The following is a 24,905-nucleotide window of genomic DNA, read 5'->3' as shown; positions in this document are numbered from 1 at the left end:
TCAGCTCAGCGAGAAATGACATCACCACGGGCAGAAAGCCACGCAATTGAATAAAAGCGCTCAACGACCACTATTCTCTAGTCAAATGAAGCAATAGGAGCAACAAGGCTGTCTCCAGCAAGCAATATTTTCAACCAAAACTCCCTCGAATAGGAACATGATGACAGCATACATGGGTCAGAGCAGTACCACGGACAGCGCCATGTGCCTACGATAATGAATGTAACAGAAATATTAATGCGAAATATAAACACGACCACAATGATGAGGCTTCTCAGGGTCTCTCTGCTGTTTCACCTTGTTGTTGTGAGAGATGGTTTGATTAGAGCACAGCGCATCTAGGCGTAGATCAATGTGAGCGTCCCCAAAAGTTTGCAGTCTCACCTTCACTTGCAGGTGGATGGCTTGTCCGTCTAAAACAGTCATGAAACAGAAATGTCAACTGCTGTTAGTTGTGCAACCAGCCGATCCAGTTATCCCGCTTGAGATTCCTATTGACTTGCTTGACTTTCTCGGTTAAATCCAGATACGCAGTTGTCCTTACATTTTTCACAATTACCTATTTTGCAATAAAACAATTCCATAAGGTTCAGCTATCAAGCCACTCTGCACACAACACAGACTAGCAGCAAATATCATTTTGCCCCTTTCAATTAACCACCCTGAGGTGACATAGGCAAGACTTTGTGAAGGGATACCCCGCCTACTCTAAACTATCGGTAATTCACCCATCACTCTCTGGATGAATCACTACAGAGCTTGAGCACTTTGTGTTTTCTGAAGTCCTCACCAATGACAATACACTGGTGACCACGGAACTCTTTCATTACGGGTGTGAACTTGACAGAAACGTAAGATGTTTAAACGTAGATGTTTAAAGAAATATACTTATAATTAAAACTATATATATATATAAATATAGTCTTCATGTTTTGATCCTGAAATTGTTGGGCTCGACGGCTTTGTGGGTTCCCCAATGGTACAGTATACTTTATTGGAAGAATATTTGTTTCTTTTTTATTTTGTTCTGCTACTTCCTTTTTGGTTCAGTTGTGTTTGGTTCCCGCTTGACAGAGGTTGGTATGCATGGCTGGAGGCTGTCAGTTGATTGGGTGTTGGGCTCTCTCTTCTTTTTGAGCATCTAGTCCCAAAGGAAGCCTCCAGATTATAACGTCTCTGACCTCAGCCACACCTCATTCCCGATCGCTCAGTTACCTATCTCTGAACTGCCACTGGACTGCTTCTGACGTGGTCAGCTCTTTCAGTTCTCCTATGTGGCTTTGTTGTTGTCATTTTGTTTCACCTGTGAGAGCTCCGTTTCCCGCCCCCTGCTTGTGTTCCAGACTTTCTTCATTTAGTTTCAGCCGGATCGACTATGTTTTGGATTTTGGACTTTGTTGGTTTTTGTTTGTGTTGTGGACTATGTTCTGGATTTACTCGTGTGGATTATTTGTGATTAAAGACTGTGAACTTTGTCTGAGAGACTGCTTCCGCATCTGGGTGCTCCTCCTCACTGTCATGTCAGAATAGTTTAAGATTAGGAAACGACCATGCCTCATACGCATGAGAAGAATGAAGGTGCACATTGGTTCCTTTATTAACTGGAGAATGAAAATGCTACTCTCAGATGTGAATGCACAAAACAGTGTCCTCTAATAAATCCTGAAATGAAATTGAAACCTGAAAAGTATTTTGTATCTATCTTCATTCGGGGTGAATCCAATAACACCTCTGAATGATAATCTGGTGTTGGCAGAGAAGGATTCGATGGCTTTCGGCCAGTCACAAGTCGGAAAAGTTCAGAGGTCTGAGCCCACACACTGTCACGACGGTCTCGTGTGAGGCCTCAGAGGGACAGACCCCCACGCATTGCAGCTGCTTTGCCTAATCTGAATGGATTTGTATGAACGAGTCTGCCAGTAATAAAATATGTAGCTGTGCCAACATGCCAATGAGGACGCAGCTGGAGAAAAGCAAAAGTGTCTTATGAAGCGAACAATGCAGATTTAGAGTGGGTGGGCTGCCAGACTGTGAGAAAAATATCACTGTCGCACCCACGGTGGCTAGCGGGGTTCCCTGCAGGACAAATATGTTGGCCAAACTGTGACAATCCCAGTCCAACCGGGGCCCGACGGCCCTTAATTACCCGGCCGTAACCCCCAACAATAATCCAGGCTTTCAGCGGCACAGCAGATAATGAAAGACACTGAAGCACCGCTGGAAGGAAGGCAGACTGTGAAAATGAAAGATGGCCAACAGACGGAGACCTGCATTGATTGTGGGGTCTAAACTCCGCCAAAGTGAAGTGGCTAATGAAAAATGCTTGCACCTTATAGTGGAGGGAGAGATATTGCATGATAAATAAGTGTAGATCCTGAAGTTGCCCGGTGACGGGCTGATAACAGCATTCATGTGAATTCACTTTTTTTTTCTTTTTGTTTTGGATTTCCTGAAGTAAAATCAGACAGACTCAATGAGAACTAGTGGTGGACTCCCACAGAAAGCTAGAAGAAGAATAACACTCCCCACTGTAATTCAGAAATTATTTTTAATATCTATTGAAAAGGGGACCGAGGCCAGAGGGCAATATTGCTGTCCAATATGTGATATACTTAGATATGAAGATATGAGGCTGCAGGATATGAGTTTATACAACACATCATATGGGATACATAATGTCACCATACCACAACGATACAATCTAATGAAATATATGAAGTGCATCAAGCAACGTCACAAGATAAATACAAAATGGGTCATTTAAAATGCTCTTTTATCATACAAGGACTTCTACAATGCTGTTTCTCTGAAAGAAAAAAAAAGTTTAAAATAAATAAATAAATATTTGTGCCATGCCAAAAAGTGAATTACAATAAAAACTAAAATAAGATGAGTAATTATTATAAAAATATTTGAACCAACTGAAGAATAAATATGAACTGGTATTCCAGACAATGTCACAAAGTTATTATTATTAATATTATTATTATTATTACTAATAGTAGAGTCAGTTTAGTAACTGAAGATGTATGTTTGAACATTCTTAATATATTTTAAGAAAACATTTATGAGTCCCAGCTTAGCCATCTTAATAAATGGAGCTGTGAATGTAGCCTATTACATCTTATCCTGTAGCTGATACGCTCTCACTCGTTTTGCACAGGGGGGAAACCACAATTCCTCCGAACCCCACGACTCCCCCCCCCCCACCAAAAAAACAATTAAGAGTGTTCTTGCAAAAGTCAAGTGTCGGAGTGAGGGAAGGCAGTAATTTCCGGAAGGCGTTGGTGATATTCAGCTCTACTGCTGTATCTGGAAATGTGCGGTGACGCTAAAGGCCAGCTCAGTCTGCTGTGGTGCAACTTTCGGCCAACATGAATTCTAATAGATTTATTAATGCATGCAGCTCCATCATGAGCTCATTAGGTTTTGCAGCTAATCTGCAAGAACACACCTGAATGTTTAAGTCTCCCTCCGACACGGCAGGCAGACATGTTGACAGGTCGGTGAGCGGGACGGAGTGTTGCACGTCGTGCTGGGCCCATCTCGTCAGAGCAATTAACAATAACAAAACAGCTATGGAGGTGACAGAGCGAGGATTAATAAAGTCCTATCAGAGGGAAACGGACTCAGCCCATGGATTAGGCCTGTCCTGTGGCCGTCTCCGTTTTCTGCTTCTCTAATTCCTCCAATACACAAATCAATTCGCCAGTCAGGACCTCTGAATGTTGCGTTCATGGGAATGGGAATTTGGTTTGGACTAGATAAACGGTTTATTAGTGCCGTTAACTCCACTGGCGTGTGAATAATGGTGTGTCTTCATGTACAAGGTGAAGGGCTCACAACCAGAGTGTCGCTCAACTGTCAGCTGCGGTTAGTTGGTATCATGATGGTGATGAACGTGGAAAATATCGGAAGAATTAAATTTGACCTTTTTCAGTGCAGAAATGGTGCGTGTCTCTTTCAGAACTTCTTGTAGCAACGATTGGAAAAGTTATTTGAGTTTGTTGAAAGTACCTGTGACACCGCAGGGATGACTTGAAAAGAGGACACTTGGGTCAGGTTTGTTATGTTAATGTTGTTTTTGCTGGTTGAATTATCAACCACTATTCTGGAGGCATTTGGAGATAGTACATATATTTAAATATATATGAGTCTGTTTGAAAAACAGATGTTGTTTCATACAGTGCAGATAGAGGACGGTGACTCAATTCCAGATTGCCATCTGGATTCACAAACCTTTTGAGGTTTTCAAGGTGAATCGCTAAAATAAATGTACAAGGGCAATTTCTACTGAGCTAAAAAACAACAGTGGTGGAAGTCTGCCCGCTCGACAGTAGCTCGCATGAAACTCTAGGCTTGCACCTGAGTGGTGGCAACTGCAGTAACTACCCATCCCTCAAGTCACATCACTAGTTGGTAAGTCTGCTTCGGGTGAGTTGAAAGTCAACATGGCGGATCAAAGAAACAAAATTTTAGCCCTTTATCTACTGTGGAAGTACATCAAAACCACAAAAAATAAAATTGGATGCTGGATGCTACCTGAAACGTGTCGCTGACGTTGTGACCTTGTTGCTCCAGACGTGTCATATCCATGCTTTCGCATGGAAGCGGAAATATAGTTTAATTATCCAGAAAGTTTTCAGATCATTCCACTCTTCTTCTCAGGTGAATACAAAAGTGCCACCATCAGTCCAAGATTAAACGTTTACAAAACCACTCAGTCTGATGTCTGAGGTCCTTCTGAGCAGACAAGATAGAGTTTTAAATTTTAACAGATGAGCTCTCCCAGAGGAGAGTACCTCTCACTCCCGGCATTGGAATTGATCGCCGCCTCTGAAGCCATCCAGATATTTACCTTCAGGCTAATTGCAGGAGGCAGAATCCCGCTTAGAGCCCAAAGAGTCGGGCTCATCGGGGAGTGATTTGTTTTCCACTGCGTCTGTTTTTAGGCCAAAACCGCCGCCTCCGTCTAAATGCTTTTTACAGACTGGCTTACCAGAATGGGAATGACACTGAAGAGAGTTGAAAACATTTAATGGAGAATGCACAGGGAGTGCTAAGTATCCATCTGGGCTGCGTGTAGAATGTGATCAGGGAAATAAGACGTTCAGGTGCGAGCAACATACAGGAGAAAGCATTCAATTACAGACAGGAGGGCTCATGTTAGTCACCTGAGTCACAGTTTTTTCATCATTTAAAGCTATAGAGGTCAGAGTCGTTTCATCCATCGCTGTCGTGCATTCTTGCTAAGTCACTCTTATGACATGTCTGTGTCTTGCAGATCAGGAGCGGATAGGAAAGGACTCCAACTACGAGCAGGAAGGAAAAGTGCAGTTTGTTATCGATGCGGTGTACGCAATGGCTCACGCACTTCACAACATGCATCGAGAGCTCTGCCCGGGGAAGGTGGGCCTCTGCAACAAGATGGATCCGATCAATGGCACTCATCTGCTGAAGCATATTCGACGTCTGAACTTTGCAGGTGAGTGGACACATATGGCTGTTGACAATGGACAAAACAAGCTCAGCCTTTAGGAGTTTTAAAGACAGGATGAAGCATTTATGTCACCTGGATGACTGCATTTTCTCCCTACCTCTACCCCTAAGGTCGGGAGTAGGGGGCAGCACAGACTACTAATCTAATATCTAGTTCTTATTGACTCTAGTCAAAGCTTGGTGAGTGATAAGTGATAACAGGATTAAATATTCAGTATCTAATCTCATCTAAATCCAAACCCAATCCAACTGTCTGCTCACTCATAAACATGTCTATACTACTCCATCTTGAGCAGGAACTCCAAATCTAACATTTCCATCCTGAAATGATGTCATCCTGAATTGATCCTAAAATTTGATTTTGGAGCCAACGGGAGTAAACATTGTCCCCGTCCAAGTACCGAGTCAAATCTATATCAGAAACGGCTGTCACATACTACCAGCAAAGTCAGCACATTCTCACCCAGAAGGCATCACATGCTGGCAATGGGGAAGTGGACTTATGTGTCCATTGTCGCCGCAGATGCCTGGCTTTTTCGAGTTTCATGAGATGAGTTAAATGTTTCCCCACCCACAGCATTTTGAGGCCTTTCAAAAGATTGCGGTTAGGATGAAGATGCACATACGACCAGAAACTCTCATTGTTGCCTTACCTCCAGATGTAACTCTGTACCGTATCAGCCAGTCTCTTGATCTCATGAGGTACTGTAGGGTGTATAAACCAAGAAATAAAGTTATATTTCAACGCAGAACCATCAGACGCATCAGCCCATCTTAACCCGTCGTCGGGGCGGCGTCAGGAAATGCCACAGAAGACATGTTGAAATTGAAAGTATCGTCATCAGCATAGAGGGCTAAATTCTGTGACACTCTGGGATGCGACACCTTAGAAGTGAGACTGTGAGAAGCAGAGCAGACACTGGTCATTCTGGTGCCAGATGGTGTTTATGAAACCAGCGCCTGAGACTCATTTAGCACTTCAACCCTTGAGGAACATGGTCGAAAGCCTTCACCAAATGTACGAAAAACATGCTACTTTCTCAGGTTGATTTAACCGGCAGTCACTATTGCACTTCATACACAGGAGTGCATGCAGTCATGGAAGTGTCCAACTTAAAGCTGCTTAATTAAATTAATTTTTAACACAATTTTTAATGTCTTCTATTATACAGAACCATTTCCTCCAGGGTGCCGCAGCATATACCTATCAGTCAGTTCCATGTCAGTGACTGCCATATTAATTATTGACTTCCTTCACCCACAGAGAGCGGAGGTGGAGAGTGTCATTATATACTCAATGTTTGTGTTGAAGGGAGCAATTTGAGGCAATTCTAATTCTCTCACACAGGCTTCAGTTTGCTTCCTTCATACAGATGAGTTATTCATTTGAACTCCGGCTCTTCGAAACATTCTGATATCAACGTGTTGCATTTGTCGAGTTCATAGCAGAGCAGGATAGAAGATTTTTTTAAACTTAAGCAACGCTACAGACATGCTCTATCATCAAGAGAGATCAAATGCTGATAAAATATGGATGAATATGACTCACAGGGGTTTTACACAGAAAGATCTGTTAGTTTAAGCAAAAATGCACACCAGCAAGAGAAGTCTGGTTGTTGGTGGGATTTTCTCAGTTAAATTTTGAGTTGTGATTTACCACTACACAAGCTCTATAGGTTCAGTCAAAAATGTTAAATAAATTTGACAGGTCAAAACAGGCTGCGCATATCACAGAGTATTCTTATATGAGCTGTGGGACCTGCAGACTAAACTGTCAAGACTCTACAAACCACACACCTCGAGGCCATGAGTGGGCTGCAGGAGCCCTTCGTGGGCTGCGAAATATCTTCAACAAGCAAATCACAGTTCGTAAAGAAGCACTTTGTGAGTGGATTTATGAAATAATAAAGTGACATGCAACTATGAGTAAAATACAAATCATCATCTGAGCACTTTTTAATGAAATAGTGCCTTTTGAGATGTGCTTTTCATTTGTCCGATTGCACTCAATGCTATGAGTAACGTTTGCAACAGAAATGCTAAATAAAGAGGGTTTAAAAAATATTCTTTTTAAATGGTATTGAAAATACTGAATGAATATCACGATAATAATAATAATAATAATAATAATAATAATAATAATAATAATAATAATAATAATAATAATAATAATAATAATAATAATAATAAATCACAGCGTGGTTTTAAATGAGTGGTTTGGTGGAAGTCTGAAGTCTTTTCTAGTTGAATTTGTTTTGCTTTTTGAGAGACAAGATGTTTGTAGTGGGCAGATCATTTTAGTATTTTTGAAAACCCACTTTTCCTCCTCATTTTCATGGCAATCCAAAGAAATGTTATCTTTACAGCTTGGCATAACAATAATTAACTAAATTCTGAATTAAATGATCCCTCCTCAGTCATTCTAGTGTTAAGTTACTCAAGCTTAACTGAACTATCTTTCTAAAGATAGATTTGATGACATGCCAACATGAATACTTTCATTTTGCCTTTCTAAGAAGTCAAATCTACAGCTTCCTCAACTAGGAAGTCAGGACAGCAAAAATGTATGAGCTACACTCATTTCAGAAGCAAACTATTACGGGGTTGGTAGCTGTTAAAGTTTTGTCACATCCACAACACAGGTCAGGATTCATGTTTGGACCAGACACACTAGACACCAGTGAAGAGACAAGTGCAGCAGTGGTGTAAGAGGAGCTTCTCCTTGAGGGCACAAGTCACATCAATATGTGCACAAGTGAGGCCCTGCGATGAAAAGAACCTTGACCAGAGCCTTGGTCTGGTCAAGGTTCCTGTGTTTATGCACCGTGTACCGGCATGGTCAGGTAACTCTGCCAGCTGACATTAGCAAAGGTGATGGTGAGGTCTCTAAAAACCCTGACCTGAATGGAACAGCAGCAATGCTTGCGTGGACGAGTTTGTGGAGTTATGCAGTGTGCGGAAGCGTTTAGAAGCAACGTTCATGGGAGGGAAGAAGGGAGATTGTGACCGGTTAGTCACTCTACTCCTCCAAACTGCACAATCATCTGGGTTGATCATAACGGTCTGCTTCCTTGAAAAACATGAAAAGCAACCATGATGCACAATTTCATTGTTTCCCTCTAAACACAAACTCTGACATTTGCCTCTGTCCGTGGGATGGTATGAGCCGTTTAGAGATTTTCTTGAGAAGAGGGCAGCGAGCATCGATCGTTCGCTCTCATCTCACTTGTTTGCCCGCAGTTTTACTGGACATCAGCTGAAATGAAATCACATTTCTCCTTCTGCAGAGCCACACCAGTATCGGTTACCAGCCTCTGTCCTCAGCTCCCCCCTCAGATAAGATGTCAAAAATCTGACTTTTGAAGAGATCATTCACTTATTTTTGTAATAATTTCTTTTGTATTGTTTTTGTATTGTTTTTATAAACCATACAGATTATCCTAAACCATATCAGCATCTAAAAGTGGACCTTTTTTACTATGTTGTCAAAGAATCCCGCCATCCCACCATTGCTTGCGGATCTATTAGTATTTTAATTGAATATTTCTTGGTATCCAAAAGGAAGGGTTGAGATGAGGATATGGCGGGAGTCACGACCATATCCAATCATTGTTACCAGAATACCACATTGTCTGCACTCAGGATCAATTGCTTCCAGAATGGTGTAGTTTGAACAAGTCTTTTGTTTACCTGCTCTTCCTCCTGAAAAATCTGTGGAGCTACATCTTTGCTGCCAATTTGTACGAATGTGTCTAGGTTATTGTACACTCAAAACATATTTTACTGCACTCACATCACCTTTTTTGCTCTCAAAATAGTCCTGTTGCTCGTCGCATACGCGTGCACTCAACCTCTCTGCTGCTCTCTCAAAGTGTCATACACGAGCGCTCAAAAGCACTCGCTCTGTATCATATGTGAAAAGCGGCGACAAAGTCAGCCAATAAATAAACTGCCACCAAATAGCAAATCTGACTCCTTGAATTGTAAATTTGACTTTGTCACTTGTCAGCAGAGGGTAGCTTTTTTGCTGACTTGCAGTTCATCAACGGGGGAAAATTTGCATTATATCGACGACCGATTCATTTAATGTGTTACATAACAAATCCCTACATTAAGAAAACTTGTCTGTGGCTCCTGTGCGTTGTTGTGATTGTTATGCGCCATTTTTATTGACTTACAATTTTCGGCAAGACCCACCATTGTGATTGGTGGAGAAGTTCAGCCACGGAGAGCAGAGGACTTCAAGCTGCTTTGTGGCAGCTTTGTACATACGTGTGGTTGAGTGAGTGAATCTTAAATTGCAAGCTGACCAAAGTTGAACACGAGCATATGATACTGAGCGTGCTGCAGTGGTTCAGGCGAGCGTGCATGACACCATGAGTGAGCAGCAGAGGTTGAGTGTGCATGTATGAGACGTTGAGTGAGCAACTAGATTATTTTGAGAAAAAGGTGATGTGAACAGAAAAACATGTTTTGCGTTTACGTCACAAGATGGCGCAAGGATCTGTTTTGTTTTTTTAGCAGGTGACTTATTAGGTAATTGCATTTTTGTTATTTGGCATTGCTCTACAGCCCTACAGAAGTTTCCTGTAGCTATCTGACTCATATACAGAAAGAAATAAGCTCAGTGTGAGCCAACCCTAGAGTCTCAGTGTAAGGTGGCTGCACTCCAGGCATAAGAAACATTTCTCAGTGATATCTCAGGGGACCGTCAGGTTCCTCACAGGGGACAGAGTGGTCTGGAGATGACAGATAACCTTTTAGGAGAGATGAGAAGTAATCTGAAAACGGTCTTTGCTGGGCCCAGGTTGTTTCACCACTTTCAAATATCCGTCTGCTTCCTGTTCACTTCGAAAAACACTTCCAGCTCATCGATGAGCGGTGACTGACAGAGCTTTCCACTTTCTTGTGTACACCGAGGAATTCAATATGCCTTAAGAGTTCTTACTTCAATGGGCAACACCTGATTTCCCATCTGATTCTCATGACTCCTGTCATCAAAAGAAGGTATTTGGTGCCCGATCTTCAATGTAAAACACAATAGCCACTCTGTTATTTTCCCTTAGGACACTGTGAGCTCACGGACATTTCATTCTGTGCTTCCTTGCCGTGCGGGAGAAAAGATTCCTTGCTGACATGCAGGCATATTTTTCACGACTAAGTCATGTTTCTGGGATCAGGTCTGGATCTGAGAATGAATGATGAGAACAGTATTTCTGAAGGTGGCACAACCAAAAACATACAATGGTTAAAACACAAAAAGCCTGAAATGGACATGTTTTAGAGGTGATTCAGAGATGGGCGTGGTGGTGACTCAGCTGCACACTGAATCACATTAGGTTAGAAATGCACATATATTGTCATATTTGAAGCCACAAGTTTGTATTTTGTATTGTGTGCTGTTGCCTAATGAGTCATCCAGCATGCAAAATTCAAGATACAAGCTCAAAGTCAGCTGGGAGTCGTACATGGGACGGGATTAAAATAGAAGGAGCAACTACAGTTGTCGTCAGCTCGGCAGCAGCAGCAGGCTGTGAATCAGAGGAGAGGATCGCAAATCATCATGGCTTTGCGGAAATGTGTCATGTGTCTTGCTGGGCTGAGTAATGCGGGGACTTAGCTTGTAGTTATTGAAAATCAGACTCATCTAACAGCTAGTTAGTTACCTGCTGGGATCCATGTCTCTCTGGTGATAATACTTTTGGAGGTTAAGGGTCAAAAGTGCCTTACTTTATTTTCCAGTGCTATGACAAACCCATCAATATCCAGGGATGTTAATTTCATTATGGCTGCATTGACTTATCAACGTGGTCGACTATAGATGAGGATTAAATTAGTCGCCATTGGGTTCATGAGTCGACTCACTGTGATGTCATCGATTTCCGTAGTCGACTAGTCACAGACTGCCATAACGATCATTTGTCTACCATAGGACATGTGTGGGTTGGGGAAACACGCCAACATGGCTGGTTGTGGTGTTGTAAAGACAGTAGAATTCAAATAAACATCATAAAAAACCCTATGTAAAATGCTGTAAAGACCTGTGTAGTGTTAAATGCTGTCTTGAAACCTTATATTTCAATTTCAAGTGCTCAAAATGTGGTGTGAAGGGTACGTGTCCTTTGATGCGTCCTTTGATATGCCCATTCTGAAATGGTCCCATACGTTCCTTGGCCTCAAGCATTTCTCCTCTTTAGGCAAATGGTGCAATTGCAGACCCACATTTCAGTACACTTATAGACACTCGCAATCAACCTCGTACGAGGTCCTTTGGAGGAAAACAAAGTGCAGGGCACAGCATCCAGGTGCCACCAATAAAGAACCCAGGTCCATCTCAAGCCTTGTGTGGTCTCAAGTTTGAATCTAGAGAGGAACCTGTTTGTTGTGAGGCCCTCCCTTTGACAAATATGATCGAAAGTAGGTATTACTTAGGCATTTAAATCACAACCATCAATATGTTACACCTAAGGAGCGGGTCTAGTATGAGTCCTTGCTGGGTAGCCTCCAACCATGTGCGTCATTGCGCTAACTCTTCACACATGCTCATGGTCTTCCAGAGTGGAATTCTCGGTGTGCTTGAATGGGTTTCCTCTGGGCATTCCACTTTCTTTCTCAGTACAAGGGTGATCAAGTCTGCCTATATGTGCCCTGTGCAGTACTTGCAACCTGCCCACGGTGAAACCAAGGAAAGGCGGTCAATATTTAAATTAGTGTAAATAAAATCTGTTATACTATACAATACGGCTATACATCTATTGCGCTACACAAACATCCTCCAAAGATTGTGGCAAGGGCTTCATACGTACATTTGTTCTTCTGCTTCCATGATCGTTCTCATTTCCTTCTCCAGAGAACATGAGCCAAGTCGTGTGAATGCCAAAAGTATGAAGTGTCAAGACAAAGCATCAAAGCTCTCATAGCATGCCAAGCAATACATTTACATTGAATATGATTTTAGAGCAGCTTATTGCCTCTTTGCATCCAAGCTGCCAGATAGCCAAATATCTGATTGGTTCTCCCTGTGTCACGTCTTGTGCGGAGGTCGGCAGATGTACTTTCATCTCTTTCACCTGTCAGCAGCTTGCCCTGAAGCTACAGACTGGAGGTATTAAATGCATGAATCCACCGTCTCCAGCTGACAAAGCTGTCCTTATCTGTGTGAGGAGCTGAGGGAACACTAAGATCCTGTTCAAGCCAAATCTGTGACTTACATCTACACTTTTTTTTTCGGAATTTTCGGAAAAGATTACATTGGACTTGTGCTGCGCATTGTGTTTGTTTCCACTGTAGAAAGTTTTACACCTTGTAGTTGAGGTACGATCCATTCACCTTGACCTTGTTGTACAAAAGTCATTCCCATTAATGATGTTCTTGTTGGATTTGAGGTTGAACGACAGACTCCGCTTTGTGAAGCCAAGTGGGAAAATGAAAAAGGTTGTATCTCAAAACTAGAATGAAGACATAGCTAGCAAGAGAACTCTGCTGCAAGTTGGAGGAGAACACTGCTGCTGGACATTTTAATTTGAGCAAAAACAAAAATCTTTATGAATGATAATAATTTATAATGAACAATCAAAATGTCTGTCTTTTCCTCCAAAGTGCAGCTTAAGCAGGTTTCTTTGAAATAAGACTGTATTAGCAGACTCCAATTGCTTGCTACCTGGTTCTTGTTGTGGATGATGTTTCGTTTCTGACTCCTTTGTCCTGAGTGTTTCATTCTTCGTTCTTTGCGACCAACAGCACAGCTGTTCAAATATTTTCCCAGAGGAATCAAATAAGAAAAACCAAACTGAAGCTTGTGCCATGGAACGTGAAATCCTTTTCTTTATTGAAAGTCGCAAACTCTTATGTGCTTAGGAACATCAAGAATTCCAGAAGTTTACGCTCAAAAACCTGTATGATCATGCCGTCCTCCATATACCAACATACAATCACCTACAAAAGAACCTTGCTCATTCGCTGTCCACTCCAAAAGACAATAGTGGCCTTCAAATTAAAACCCTTATACGTATAAAGCACTAAACCACAAACAAATCACTAATAACGCAGCAACTACACTTTGGCTCCTACAAAGACTCTTAATGAAAATTGAAAAAAACAAAAAAAATAAAAAAAAACTAAAATGCAGAGAACATAAGCAGTGCTCCTGCTACACGGTAGTGACGTCACTCTTCTGCTCTACTGGACACATACTCTGCAAAGAGAATGGTTGTGAACTAAAAAGATTCCTACAGTGTGAGGACAGTTTAAATGGTTGTGTTTCATAGCCACTTAAATCTAGAAAATGAAGAGAGCGATTCAGTTGCTGAATTGATCACTAGGTAAGATGGTAGAGAAGGCATCAAATGACAACATTTCGGATCGCTAACTGCACACATCAAAGTCTCGATACATCACAAGGGGTCTTCCTGCTGTAGTTGTTGCTTGCAGATTCATTGTGCTTGTGGTCTGTTTCCACATGCATATTGAAGCACTTAAGTTCCTCACATACTCGGATCGGTCCGCATGAAAGGCTGAAGGCCCTTTACCGACACGGTCCACTTTGAGTACATGAACCGTTATATCACTCCTAAGTATGTTGGTAAGTGGCAGTGATGTCATGCTGTAAAAACTAGCCCTGGCCCCTGTTGCTTTTCATGCAGTGCAGAGGTGAGGGAATAATGACAACCCTCACTGAAAATTCAGAGCACTCCATATAAATGAAGCTCGCTGTTCACCACTGTTGGTTCATGTTATTACCGTTGATTGACAATCCATTATAATTCAGCTCCATTACGGGTTTCGCTCCTCCACAACCACATCCTCAGCAGTCAGTGAATCTCAGACAGTCGACCCCAGACAACACAACTTTCACGCCAGGCCGACACAGAGTGGCAGCCAGGTCTGCTTCATTCCACCAAATATGGGAGTTAATGGCCATGTTCTGCTGTCACTCACTGCGGCACTCCTGCCGCGAGTCCGACCGCCAATGGCACCTTTTGATGATCACACTTGAGTGGGTGTGAGCGGTCCTCACAGAGGTGGGGAGTTTGAGGTCACTCAGCGATCATTAAAGATTGCATGCGATTACAAGCGCTCCATTAACCCCGGCGCTCTGTGTACACACAGTGAACAAACGAGCAGTCATCGGTGCACACGTGTGCGACCTCGGGGCAACTTATCACATTAGTGCACGGCAGCGTGCAGTAGTGGCAGGAGCCTCTGCGGACCTCATTACGACCCCCCGCCGGTGAGCAGGCTGTTTAGACAGGCAGTTTGTGCCACATGACGGGACTAATTCCTCATCTGCATCTCCAACTTGGACCATAACGCCGGAGAAGGTGCCACTTGATCGACTCCTAATGAGAACTCAAACGCAAGGACACCTGCTGAAACATGACATGGAGAACAGGTGACGGTTCCTAGCAGAACTCTTGGGAGCGGAAGCTGTCTTTTTTGAACAGCATTGACGTCGTCAGGGGAGAAGTGTGATGCACCACCATGTGTCCTTGTCACTTGGAGACTTGTGACTCACCTAACTGCGTCTTCCACTTTAATAAAGTGCACAAACGATATAGGATCAAACACGAAACCCATTCAATGTGCAATACCCTCAACAAGCACAGCAGAGATCCTCTAAGATGAGAAAGAAATCCTGGGTTGGACGGTTGGCATTTTCAAGAGGTGCAGATCAATCAAATGCTTGTAGAGAGAAGCCAAAAGACCATTGACACATTCTTTCCTTTCCTATATCGGTCGGTCTGTGTCTCCCCTGCCACCAAGTTAAAGGACTATGAAGGATCACTTGTAGTGTACTTTATATAAAAGTATATTTACTGAAAGACATATACTGCAGAAAGGTGAGACATATAAGATGTAACAAAAACAGTGTTCTAGATCAAAGCGATTGAGTCCTGAACTCTCATGTCAGATGTACACAGAACAGACGTTTGTTATTACACACCCTAACAAGTAAGCTCTGTCCAAATCAAAGCAAACAAAAAGCGAGCACAAGCAGTGAGTGATGAAGTCCTAAATGTGCTCTTTATTTTAGAGCATCACTTCTCGACAGCTTACTTGTTCAACGCATTTTTACAGTGTAGACAGGTGAATGTGTAATAGTGTACTGTAGATCCAGGGAGAGGGCCACGTGTGTCTTTAATACAGCAAGTTAAGAGAGCACAGTATTTTTCTCAGTCTTGTTCAACCCATCGGGGGGACGACAGAAAATATTGTCCATTCATTCCCGTCACAGGGTCAACAAGGGAGGGTCGACTTTTTCAAGGGAATATAGAGTGAGGGTCTGACCAGACCCTAATATCACCATTCTAAGCAACCTATCCTCACTACCAGGGTGTACCATATTGACGTTGAGGAAGTTGCCCTTAGTGTTCTATTCTGACGTTGAATGTTGACGCAGGATGAGAGGTTGGGGTAGGTAAACAATGGGATGCTGCTCCATTCATTCTGTGTTTAATAACATGTCATTACGTTTTTGTTGGTACCTTCACTAAGGAGGAGAGCAACGTAAGGTATTATACCAACTGACACCCACTATGATTCTGTGAAGACCCCCGCACAATCCACACCCCTGCCAGGAACACCTCACGGAAAGGAAAAGGTTCCTCTGGTACATCGAAACACCTATGCGTATGCATCTACATGCAACACAGACAGCTGTCTTTGTCGTCAGTATGTGAGACGTGGGACGTGAAAGTCCTCTTTCAATGTCAACATACTACACCATGGGAGTGAGGATGGTTGGCCATTGTTCTGTTGTGAGGAAGCAGCACTAACAATTATCAAATGGGAACATTTGAAAACCAACTCTCAGCTCTGACGTATATAGCAGTGCATTTCAGAGCAACAACAGCACAACACAAAGGACAGTTGATTTTGCCAGGTACCAAAATCTATCTGATCAAGACATTTACAGCTCAGATGAAAGGCTTCAACCTGTCTCTCAGTATTAACAGACGCTGCTATTACCTCAGCAGGAGAGCATGTGCTAACACACTCCTGCACACACAAAGCGCGCTGTCTCACTTTTAAATTCCCTGCTGAGAGTCTGACATTCACCCACTGCAGGGTAAGTGTGTTTGACGTATCAAATACACGTCAAACGCAAAGGGTGTCAGACTCAACGTGTCAGAGTCATCATATGTACTGGGCAAAGACAGAATTCTCAGACATACCTGAATATTTAGTGCGACTAGCTGTGTGTCAGGCCGCAGGTGCTCGATTGCAGTTCCAGACCACCCCAGATTAGCTGCACACATGATACAAGAAAGACGGCTGGTTTGAAACTGTCTATATTTCTACTATTTGTGAAAAATAAAATGAGCCCAAAAGAGACATAACTTTCACAATGTGAGGAAAATTGTTCCTGTTTTTGATGTGTGATTTCCTGCTGGTTATATTTGCCTTTCATCACATCCGACACCTTTGAAGGACCTGAATTACAGTTGTTTTCACACATTCACCTGTAATGTATTTCCTGGCAAGGGTGTATAAACAACGGACAGCAGAAGGAGGTACACATAAACAAGCGACATTTACACAGGGTTGAAGATGAATAGTTGCATATTGATTGGGGTTTCTGCCGCTCGTAGGTACGTCGCATGTTCAAGCAGATGAAGTGTGAGTTAAGATGGAGGCGCGATTTAAGCGCATACTGCAGGTGATAATTTAAACCCAGTGATACGTCAAAAAATCTACTGAGGTTGTTACCTTAAAACATGCAAGAACTCCTAGGTATAATACTTGGATTTAAATGTCAATTGGCACAGAATTTCTAAGAAGGTGATCATCTCTTGAAAGTAGATTTTAAAATGAAGTGTGACTACTATGACAGTGTCAGTCAACCTGTCCTTCTCTATTCACTAACTAATATAAGGTCTAGGGATGGTAATTACCATCGTCCAGGATCCATGAAAGACATGCTGTAATGTCTTTTGGATTCTACAACAAGCTGCTTGCATGCTTAGTCTTTCTGCATTGTTTAGTTATTTTTAATATTTTGCCATTTATTTATGCAATTTATGAAAAGCTTTACAGTGTGTTTTAGTGAAACCAAAGCAGCAGTGCACAGATTCAGTGCAGGTGATGTTTTTAGTATGAAGCAGCTAACATTATTAACAACTTTTTTAGGGGCAAGTAGATAGTATCAGATTTGTATCGATCCTCAAGGTTGCAGTATCGCATGCCATCCTGAATTAGGGCAGCTATACCTAAAGTCTGGCTCAAGGGCCATTTGCAGTTCAGCACACAGCTTCTGCAGTTAACGGATGAAAAAACGAAACGTGTATCGTGACATATCATTGTACTGTTCCCATATAATGCACTAAAGGTAAACGGCAAATCACCGACTCATACTTCTACACAGAGTCAGTACCTGTTGTCTCCAACAATGTTTGCAGCGCTTCTAATCCCACTATTGAGGGTTAAGCGGTGGCGGCCACTGACGAAGAGCAGTGAGAGCGAGCAGAACTGACAGGATGGGCAACTGTACCAAGACATAACTGAACAGCCACTGTGCAGCTGTGACAACAGCAGTTCCAGGAAGTTTTTCTTTATAATATTTAGATATAAAAGGTGGTGTTGTTTTGGTAAGGCGGGTTATTTTTTGTGAAATATGAGGAGTGCATAAAATAAAGGTCTGGTTCACCCTTTTGCTAAACTGACAGTAGCATCAATAAATCTAACAGATTTAACTTCATATTGGGAAAGATCTGCAAGCAGCAGACGGGAAAGACGAAGACAATCACTTTTTCACTAAAAAACCAGCCGGCAGCCATGAGACTGTGGAAGAGGCAAGTATTTGAAACATCAGCAACGTATCTTACAAACATCAGTGTAACAGTGACAACAGAAGTGAAATATCCACAAAGACGGACACTATTCAGTACAGCAAATGTGTGAAGACGATCCAGATTCATAAACGCCTGTGCCTGAATTCTCTTGTGATGTGGGCGGCATTGTCACTCGCAAAGGACTTTCTTAAGCGTTAATCCACCAAGTCTGAGTCATCAAGATGCGGATTAGGGCGCCGCATTCCCCCAGACGTTGAAACAAAGAGCGAGCAGGATAGAAAAAAATACTCATCAGCAGAAATCCATCAGCTGCAATTGGCCACGTTTAGTCTTTTGTTCCGAAAAGGGATTGTGTTTTGGGAGACTTTATAATGAACCTGTGCTGTTAAGAAGCATCGGCCTTACAATGAGGCTTTCATTACGGCTTTTTTTTTTTTTTTTAAGGTGTATGGTTCTGAAGAAGTAGATGGGAAAAGCAATTAGGTGTGAGGTTGTCTTGCTTTCCCCCTCAGGAGGATCTGCCGATATACCTCCATGATTAAACGGATGGTTGAACCGCCAGTGTGGCGCAGCTGTGCTTCCATATGAAAATAACTGGGTTAAAAAGTTTTATCATAGAATATCGCAGACATGTCCACATTTTTAACATCTAATCTTCCAACTGGATACAAAATCAAAATGTTTTGTCATGGTTCAAACCATTCAGACATAGTAGAAGGCGAAATCTGTTTTTTTCATTTCTGGAAAACAGTACCGGAGACAGCAGCAGTTAAAGGTGATGTACCCGATATGACTCATTCTGCCTCACCTGAGGTGATATACTCATGAGGAAAAGCTACGAATCAATCTGTATTCTGGTGCACAGACAATATGAGGAGCAACAATAGGCAACAGCTAGCAACTTAGCACCAGCGATGATCTTTGCTCCGTCACATCACATTCCTCGCACCACAGTTTTGAAGGTGTTTTTCAATTCAAAATGCTTTGGTGCCAGAGACGTGAGAAGTGTCAACTAAACTAGCAGTAAAGGCACATTCACACAGACTACTTTTTAGTCACTGTAACTCCGTTTAGCTGGAGTACATAGTTTGTTAGCTTCAGTCGTAATTGGTCGTGGCTTGCCTGACTTTATTGTGTCACCAAAGTTATTCGCTAGTGGCCAACTGTGGACTGAAAAGGGAGGAGCTGATGATCAAACCTTCATGGCCCTACTGAAACACAACAAAGATGTCACTAGGTTCATAGCATCCTCCAGTAGCTTTGTCTAGATCAGCGATTCTTAACCATGGTTGGGCTGCGAGTGCCTCCGAGAGGGCTGCAAACAGTATTTGGTTTTACCGTGAGGGCCAAGAGATGCTCAGTTTTAATACACATATGGTGGCAGTAGTGTGTAACTGAATTGACCTGCTGCAAATTTGTGATAGTTAACAAATATGTTGAGGTTCTTGAAAAGAAAAATGATAAAGAGAGTGATGGCGGTACTTTCATTTACACTTGTATCTTATATCTATAGTTTGTATTTTGATAGAAATTATTCTTATTTTACGATATTTAGACATTGTTTGAGTATATTTATTTGATAAAAAAAATTCATGACGTACAGTTTTGTCAACAGTTTGGAATTTGATTTTTTTTTTCTTGAGAAAATGTCATGAATATGATTTGCATATGACATTTTGATGACAAATAAATATATTTGTGATGATCACATGGTTTCATGTCATTTCACAAGGTTTTGGTTTGTTGACATGTAATTGGTTATTGAACACAAATGAAATCAGGAATAATGAATCAGTTCAGAACTGATTCATTATTTGCTGTGGAAAAGTTGAGCCCCGAGATCAAAAAGGTTAAGAACCCCTGGTCTAGTTGACGGCCACTTTCCACAGTACTTACAGTACCTGCTGGCCTGGATCAGGGGCCGAATACAGGACACCAACCACCAGTGTTGAACGGCTGTTCCATCTGTCTTCGATAAGCAGGTCAATGGGCGTAAACCAGTTATGCCATTCCCAGAAGCAGCCAGCAGTGTGAATGTCCTTGAAGACAACAGAGTGCTGCTTTCAACAGGATGCAGAAGCTGAACGTACCCTCCTACGTCTCTTTAGAAATACAGTCGCCTGATTGGTCAGGACACATATACCACGCTTATTGCTTATTGGAGTTATAAGACTCAAGAGCATTAATAGATTTGAATTACATTCTGCTGGTTTATGGTAATGCTCTTTTAATGACTAATTTGTCCATTGACAATTGAAATGAAATATTAAATACATCACAGACAAACAAAAATGAATCAGTCCAATTAATCATATAAAGTGTATTCCGCAGGGCACATTTTTCAGTCCGCCATATTGTACAAGATGATGTCATAACCAAAACATCCATGTTAAAGACTCGCAATGATGAATGATTGCAATGAAGTTATTATAAATGCTTCAAATAATTCGATATTTTTAGAGAGAGAGAGACATCACACTGAAGAAACACAGATGCAATAGTTTTGGTGAAAATATTCTCTGTATTTCCAGTGATTGAAAATTCAAAAAAATATGGATCAGCTTTTATCTGTGACCTTCTAACTCATGATAGGAGAGTGAAAATTGACTGATAGATCAAAAGTTTTGACTGCTGGCAACAGCTCCGTCAATAAAGAAAAGGTTGTGCAGTTTCACAATCCCTTTGTACATAGAAAATCTATTGCTACCAGAAGAGCTTGGTTCTCTGTGAACTTGGTGCTTCAACATCGCACTACCTCTAAGCTACAAATTGATGTTGCGCTCCGATCTACAAATGAAGAGTTCAAGTAAATGTCATCAAAAAAACAGAGGGCTGGATTTGTCACAACAAAAGCAGTCATTGTAAAGCACTGTGTCGAGATAACAAAAACCTGGAGTTTTCCTTATCTTCTCACCTGACACCCAGCAGGCTCTGAATAATACGACCCGCTGCGTGAAACTGCTTCTCATTTTACTCTGTTTTATGTGTTGTTTTTTTGTTCATGCTGAATGGTATAATGTTGAGAAATTAAAAACGGTTTCACTCCAACTCAGAATCATCTGGCATGGCTGGATTACCTCACGCACTCCAAAAAACAGATACATTTTCTGATGGTGTGTGTGTGAGTAGTAGTCAGTCTACACAGTATGTACCTCGTGGTGGACCCAAGTATCTGGGAAAGCCACCAGACTGAAGTCTAACTGCAATATTTCTTCCTGTTGTAGGCATTGCTGGAAACCCTGTGCTCTTTAACGAGAACGGAGATGCTCCCGGGCGATACGAAATCTACCAGTACCAGATCCGGAACAGAACAGCTGAATACAAAATCATTGGCCACTGGACTGATCAACTTCACTTGACTGTATGTATTCCCTCTCTTTCTATCTTAAAACATCAGAAATCAATCCATCATCCTCAGTTTTTGTCGTGACATTTTAACGTTTCATTTCCGGAAAAAATGAAAAAACATTCATACATGGTTAAATACAGCAGGTGTCTAGGAGTGACCTGGATGACCAGGATCAGGAAGCAGTAGATCAGAGGAACAGCACATGTCAGGTGTTTAGGAGACAAAGCCAGAGAGGCTAGATTGAGATGGTTTGTACAGAGAGACAGTCAGTACATTGGTAGGAAGATGTTGAGGTTGGAAGTGCCAGGCAGAAGGTGGAGAGGAAGGCCAAAGAGGAGATTTATGGAGGTGGTGAAGGAGGACATGAGGTTTGTAGGTTTGAGAGAAGAGGAAGCAGAGGACAGGGTGAGATGGAGGAGGATGATCCGCTGTGGCCACCCCTGAAAGGAGAAGCCGAAAGAGACAGAAGTAAATACAATAGGTGACAGTAATATACACTCCTACCAAGTTGAATTTGGAATGCAGTCCGTGATAAATATGCACTCATTAGCTTCTTTATCATTTGCACCATTGTCCCCTTAAATAAAATCTAATGAATATTTTCACATCTCAAATTTGGTTTGTAACGATAATGATGAACGCAGACACTCTTAACTGTATCATCTTAAAACCACAAACGTCATTCGTTGTCAGAGAATTGAATCTACAGCTCACAAATTAAAACAAACTTATTTATTACTGTCGCTACATTGACTTAAGCAGTCACAAGCATCGAGACAGTTCCTGTGTCTGTTGCGGGTATATGAGGGAAGGAAATTAGTATTTAGAGTCGGAGCTACATCATAAGTCATCCACACTATCGCTCCAGTAACTCAAGTCAAAGTGACTTAGAGAGACATGGAGACATCTGGGATTCCATTAGTCCAAATTGTTTTCCTGTCAAAGTAGAGGAGACACTTAGAGCAAGTACTCATCTGCTGATTCATAGCATAATATGAACCAATATATCAAATGCACAAGTCAATGCAGTTGTAATCCCCGAGTCCTTAGAGTACTTCAGTCAGACATAAGGTCCATGGGCCAAATCCGGCCGCGCGAGTCATTTTCTGTGGCTCGTAAATTATTACAATAAGGGGTGTTAAGGTGTTCAAGTTTTAGCACTTATAAATAACGTTGTATGTAAGCAAGCTATGCATACCAAGGCGTACTGGGTCCAATAAATAATATAAATACATTTAGAAATTAGAAGAAGTTACTATGTTCTTCGTATTAGGATGCAGCACTCCACAACAGGAATTAACCATCTCATCCAAGTGGTATTCTGAAATATTGCAACTTTAATTCACGTGACAATTTCAAAAATGGACATGGAAATGGAAACTAGTACTAGAAAAATCTGCAACAAAAGAGAGGCGAATTAATATCCAGCCTTCTAAATAGGGAGAACACAAAAATGCTCAGAATTTAACTCACAAGGTCCAATCAACTAAAAGCGCTACGTGGAGGAGATCACTCAAACTCATAAAAAGAAAGAAAAGTGAGACGATAAAACGCTCACACGCGGGCTGGCAAATAAATGAATAAATGAACGATCCAAGGAGAATATAGAAAGGTTACTACTGACTATATATATATATATATATATATATATATATATATATATATATATATATATATATATATATATATATATATATATATATATATGTATGCTGCAACATCTCAAGTGCTTCTCTTGTCATGTGTTTGCATGAGACATGCATAACAGACAGCAAGCCTCAATACAATGTAGATTGATAGACTTGAATGATGTGGTAAATGTGAGCTAAAGTATTTCATTGTCATTCAACCCAAATGTAAAGCAGGCTTAGATGAAGTCTTCCCCCATGAATGCTACTCGTGTGCAGCAAAGTAGCAAAAGTTTCCTGACTCAACAGGGAGAACAGTGACATTTATGGGAAGTCAGAATTTAGAAATGTGCATGTAACCACATCATTATGGCTTTCATTGGACTGTGGGTCATAATTATCAGTAGTCAGGAGTAATCTTTCTATAAGGAGTCTTGGATCGTTTATTTATTCATTTATTTTTATGGTATTTTCTTTTTTTTATGGCCCTAATATGTCAGGAAATGGACAAGGGGAAAAAAACCTTTAACTTCAACTTTAAAATGAATTGTTTAATGTGAAAATATTACCTAACGGAGGTACGGACAAGACTGAAGTAAGCGTCATTTGCTATTTGTAAGATGAAGTAAGACTAATATGCATATATGAATTGTTTCACCAATAATGACATTCACAAACTCCTCGCCGTGAAATACTTGTAGGAAGATTTATATGTTAATGTTTAAATACATAAAGAATTATGGAAATGGTTAAAAATACTAAGCAGATCTGACATTTTATTGTCACGTTTGCAGTCATGCATTTCGCAAATTTGCAAATGAATACAATCAAATCACAACAGGCAAGTAAATGGAAAAAAATATACATTGAATAAATGAATGAAATCATTTAAGATGTCCAAAAACAAAAATACACATGGAAACATGTTGAGAGTCGTTGTCCCCTACTATATCGTACATGGGGAAAATCTCATTTTAAGATATCATGTATATTTATGTATCACAATTGAAATACCGGTATTAGTATTTTTCCACCAAAGTGTCTCCATTTCTCTTTCATTTGCTCATTTGAATGAATATTCACACCTCTTCCTCCCACATAACATGAGCACGAAAAAGCCTAAAAGTAGTTTTGTGCAGCAGCAGCATGTTAACTTATTCACTGCTCCCAGAACCATTCGGTAACGCTCGGTGTCATCTTCAAAGGTGTAAATATCCACGGGGCACTTTAAATGATTAAGAGGACAATGTGTGATGAAAAGAAAGAAAGGAGAGCTCGAGGATCTTTAATATCATCTTCGCTGACGTCTAAAAACAACACTGTGTGGGAGAGTGATGAAGTAAAGGCTCCAAATTACATGAAGGTACCAGACAAGCTGTTTTATAAAAATGAAGAAGAGGCTGTGGGCAAGCAAAAGGAGAGCAAAGACTGACAACATGAGGCAGCTTGAGGAAAAAGCTGCCTTTGCTTCTTCTCTTTAAACACGCGACGTGTTGAAAGCAAGGAACCGACCTGCTGCATGGAACATTCTGCTTTTGACTGCTTAATTAAACAAGTCCAACGGCTTAGGTTTTATAAAGCTCCATTGAATAAAGCTGATGACAGTTTTCAGCATGATGCCTTCACTCATTCATTCCA

At 41.3% G+C, this 24,905-nt stretch overlaps 1 protein-coding gene across 1 annotated transcript in view; it reads left to right on the top strand.

The window, feature by feature from the left end:
- The window catches only part of LOC128760195 (metabotropic glutamate receptor 4-like), a 205,206-nt gene that overhangs the window by 156,740 nt on the left and 23,561 nt on the right, over positions 1-24,905 (top strand). The window contains exons 7-8 of the mRNA XM_053867297.1: positions 5,285-5,485; positions 21,515-21,651. Coding sequence (XP_053723272.1) covers positions 5,285-5,485; positions 21,515-21,651 — 338 coding nt within the window. The remainder of the gene's footprint in view (positions 1-5,284; positions 5,486-21,514; positions 21,652-24,905) is intronic.

This window comes from Synchiropus splendidus, chromosome 6, assembly GCF_027744825.2.
Source record: "Synchiropus splendidus isolate RoL2022-P1 chromosome 6, RoL_Sspl_1.0, whole genome shotgun sequence".
NCBI lineage: Eukaryota > Metazoa > Chordata > Actinopteri > Syngnathiformes > Callionymidae > Synchiropus > Synchiropus splendidus.
The sequence above is the reverse complement of the archived record's forward strand: the minus strand, read 5'-3'. Positions and strand labels throughout refer to the sequence as shown.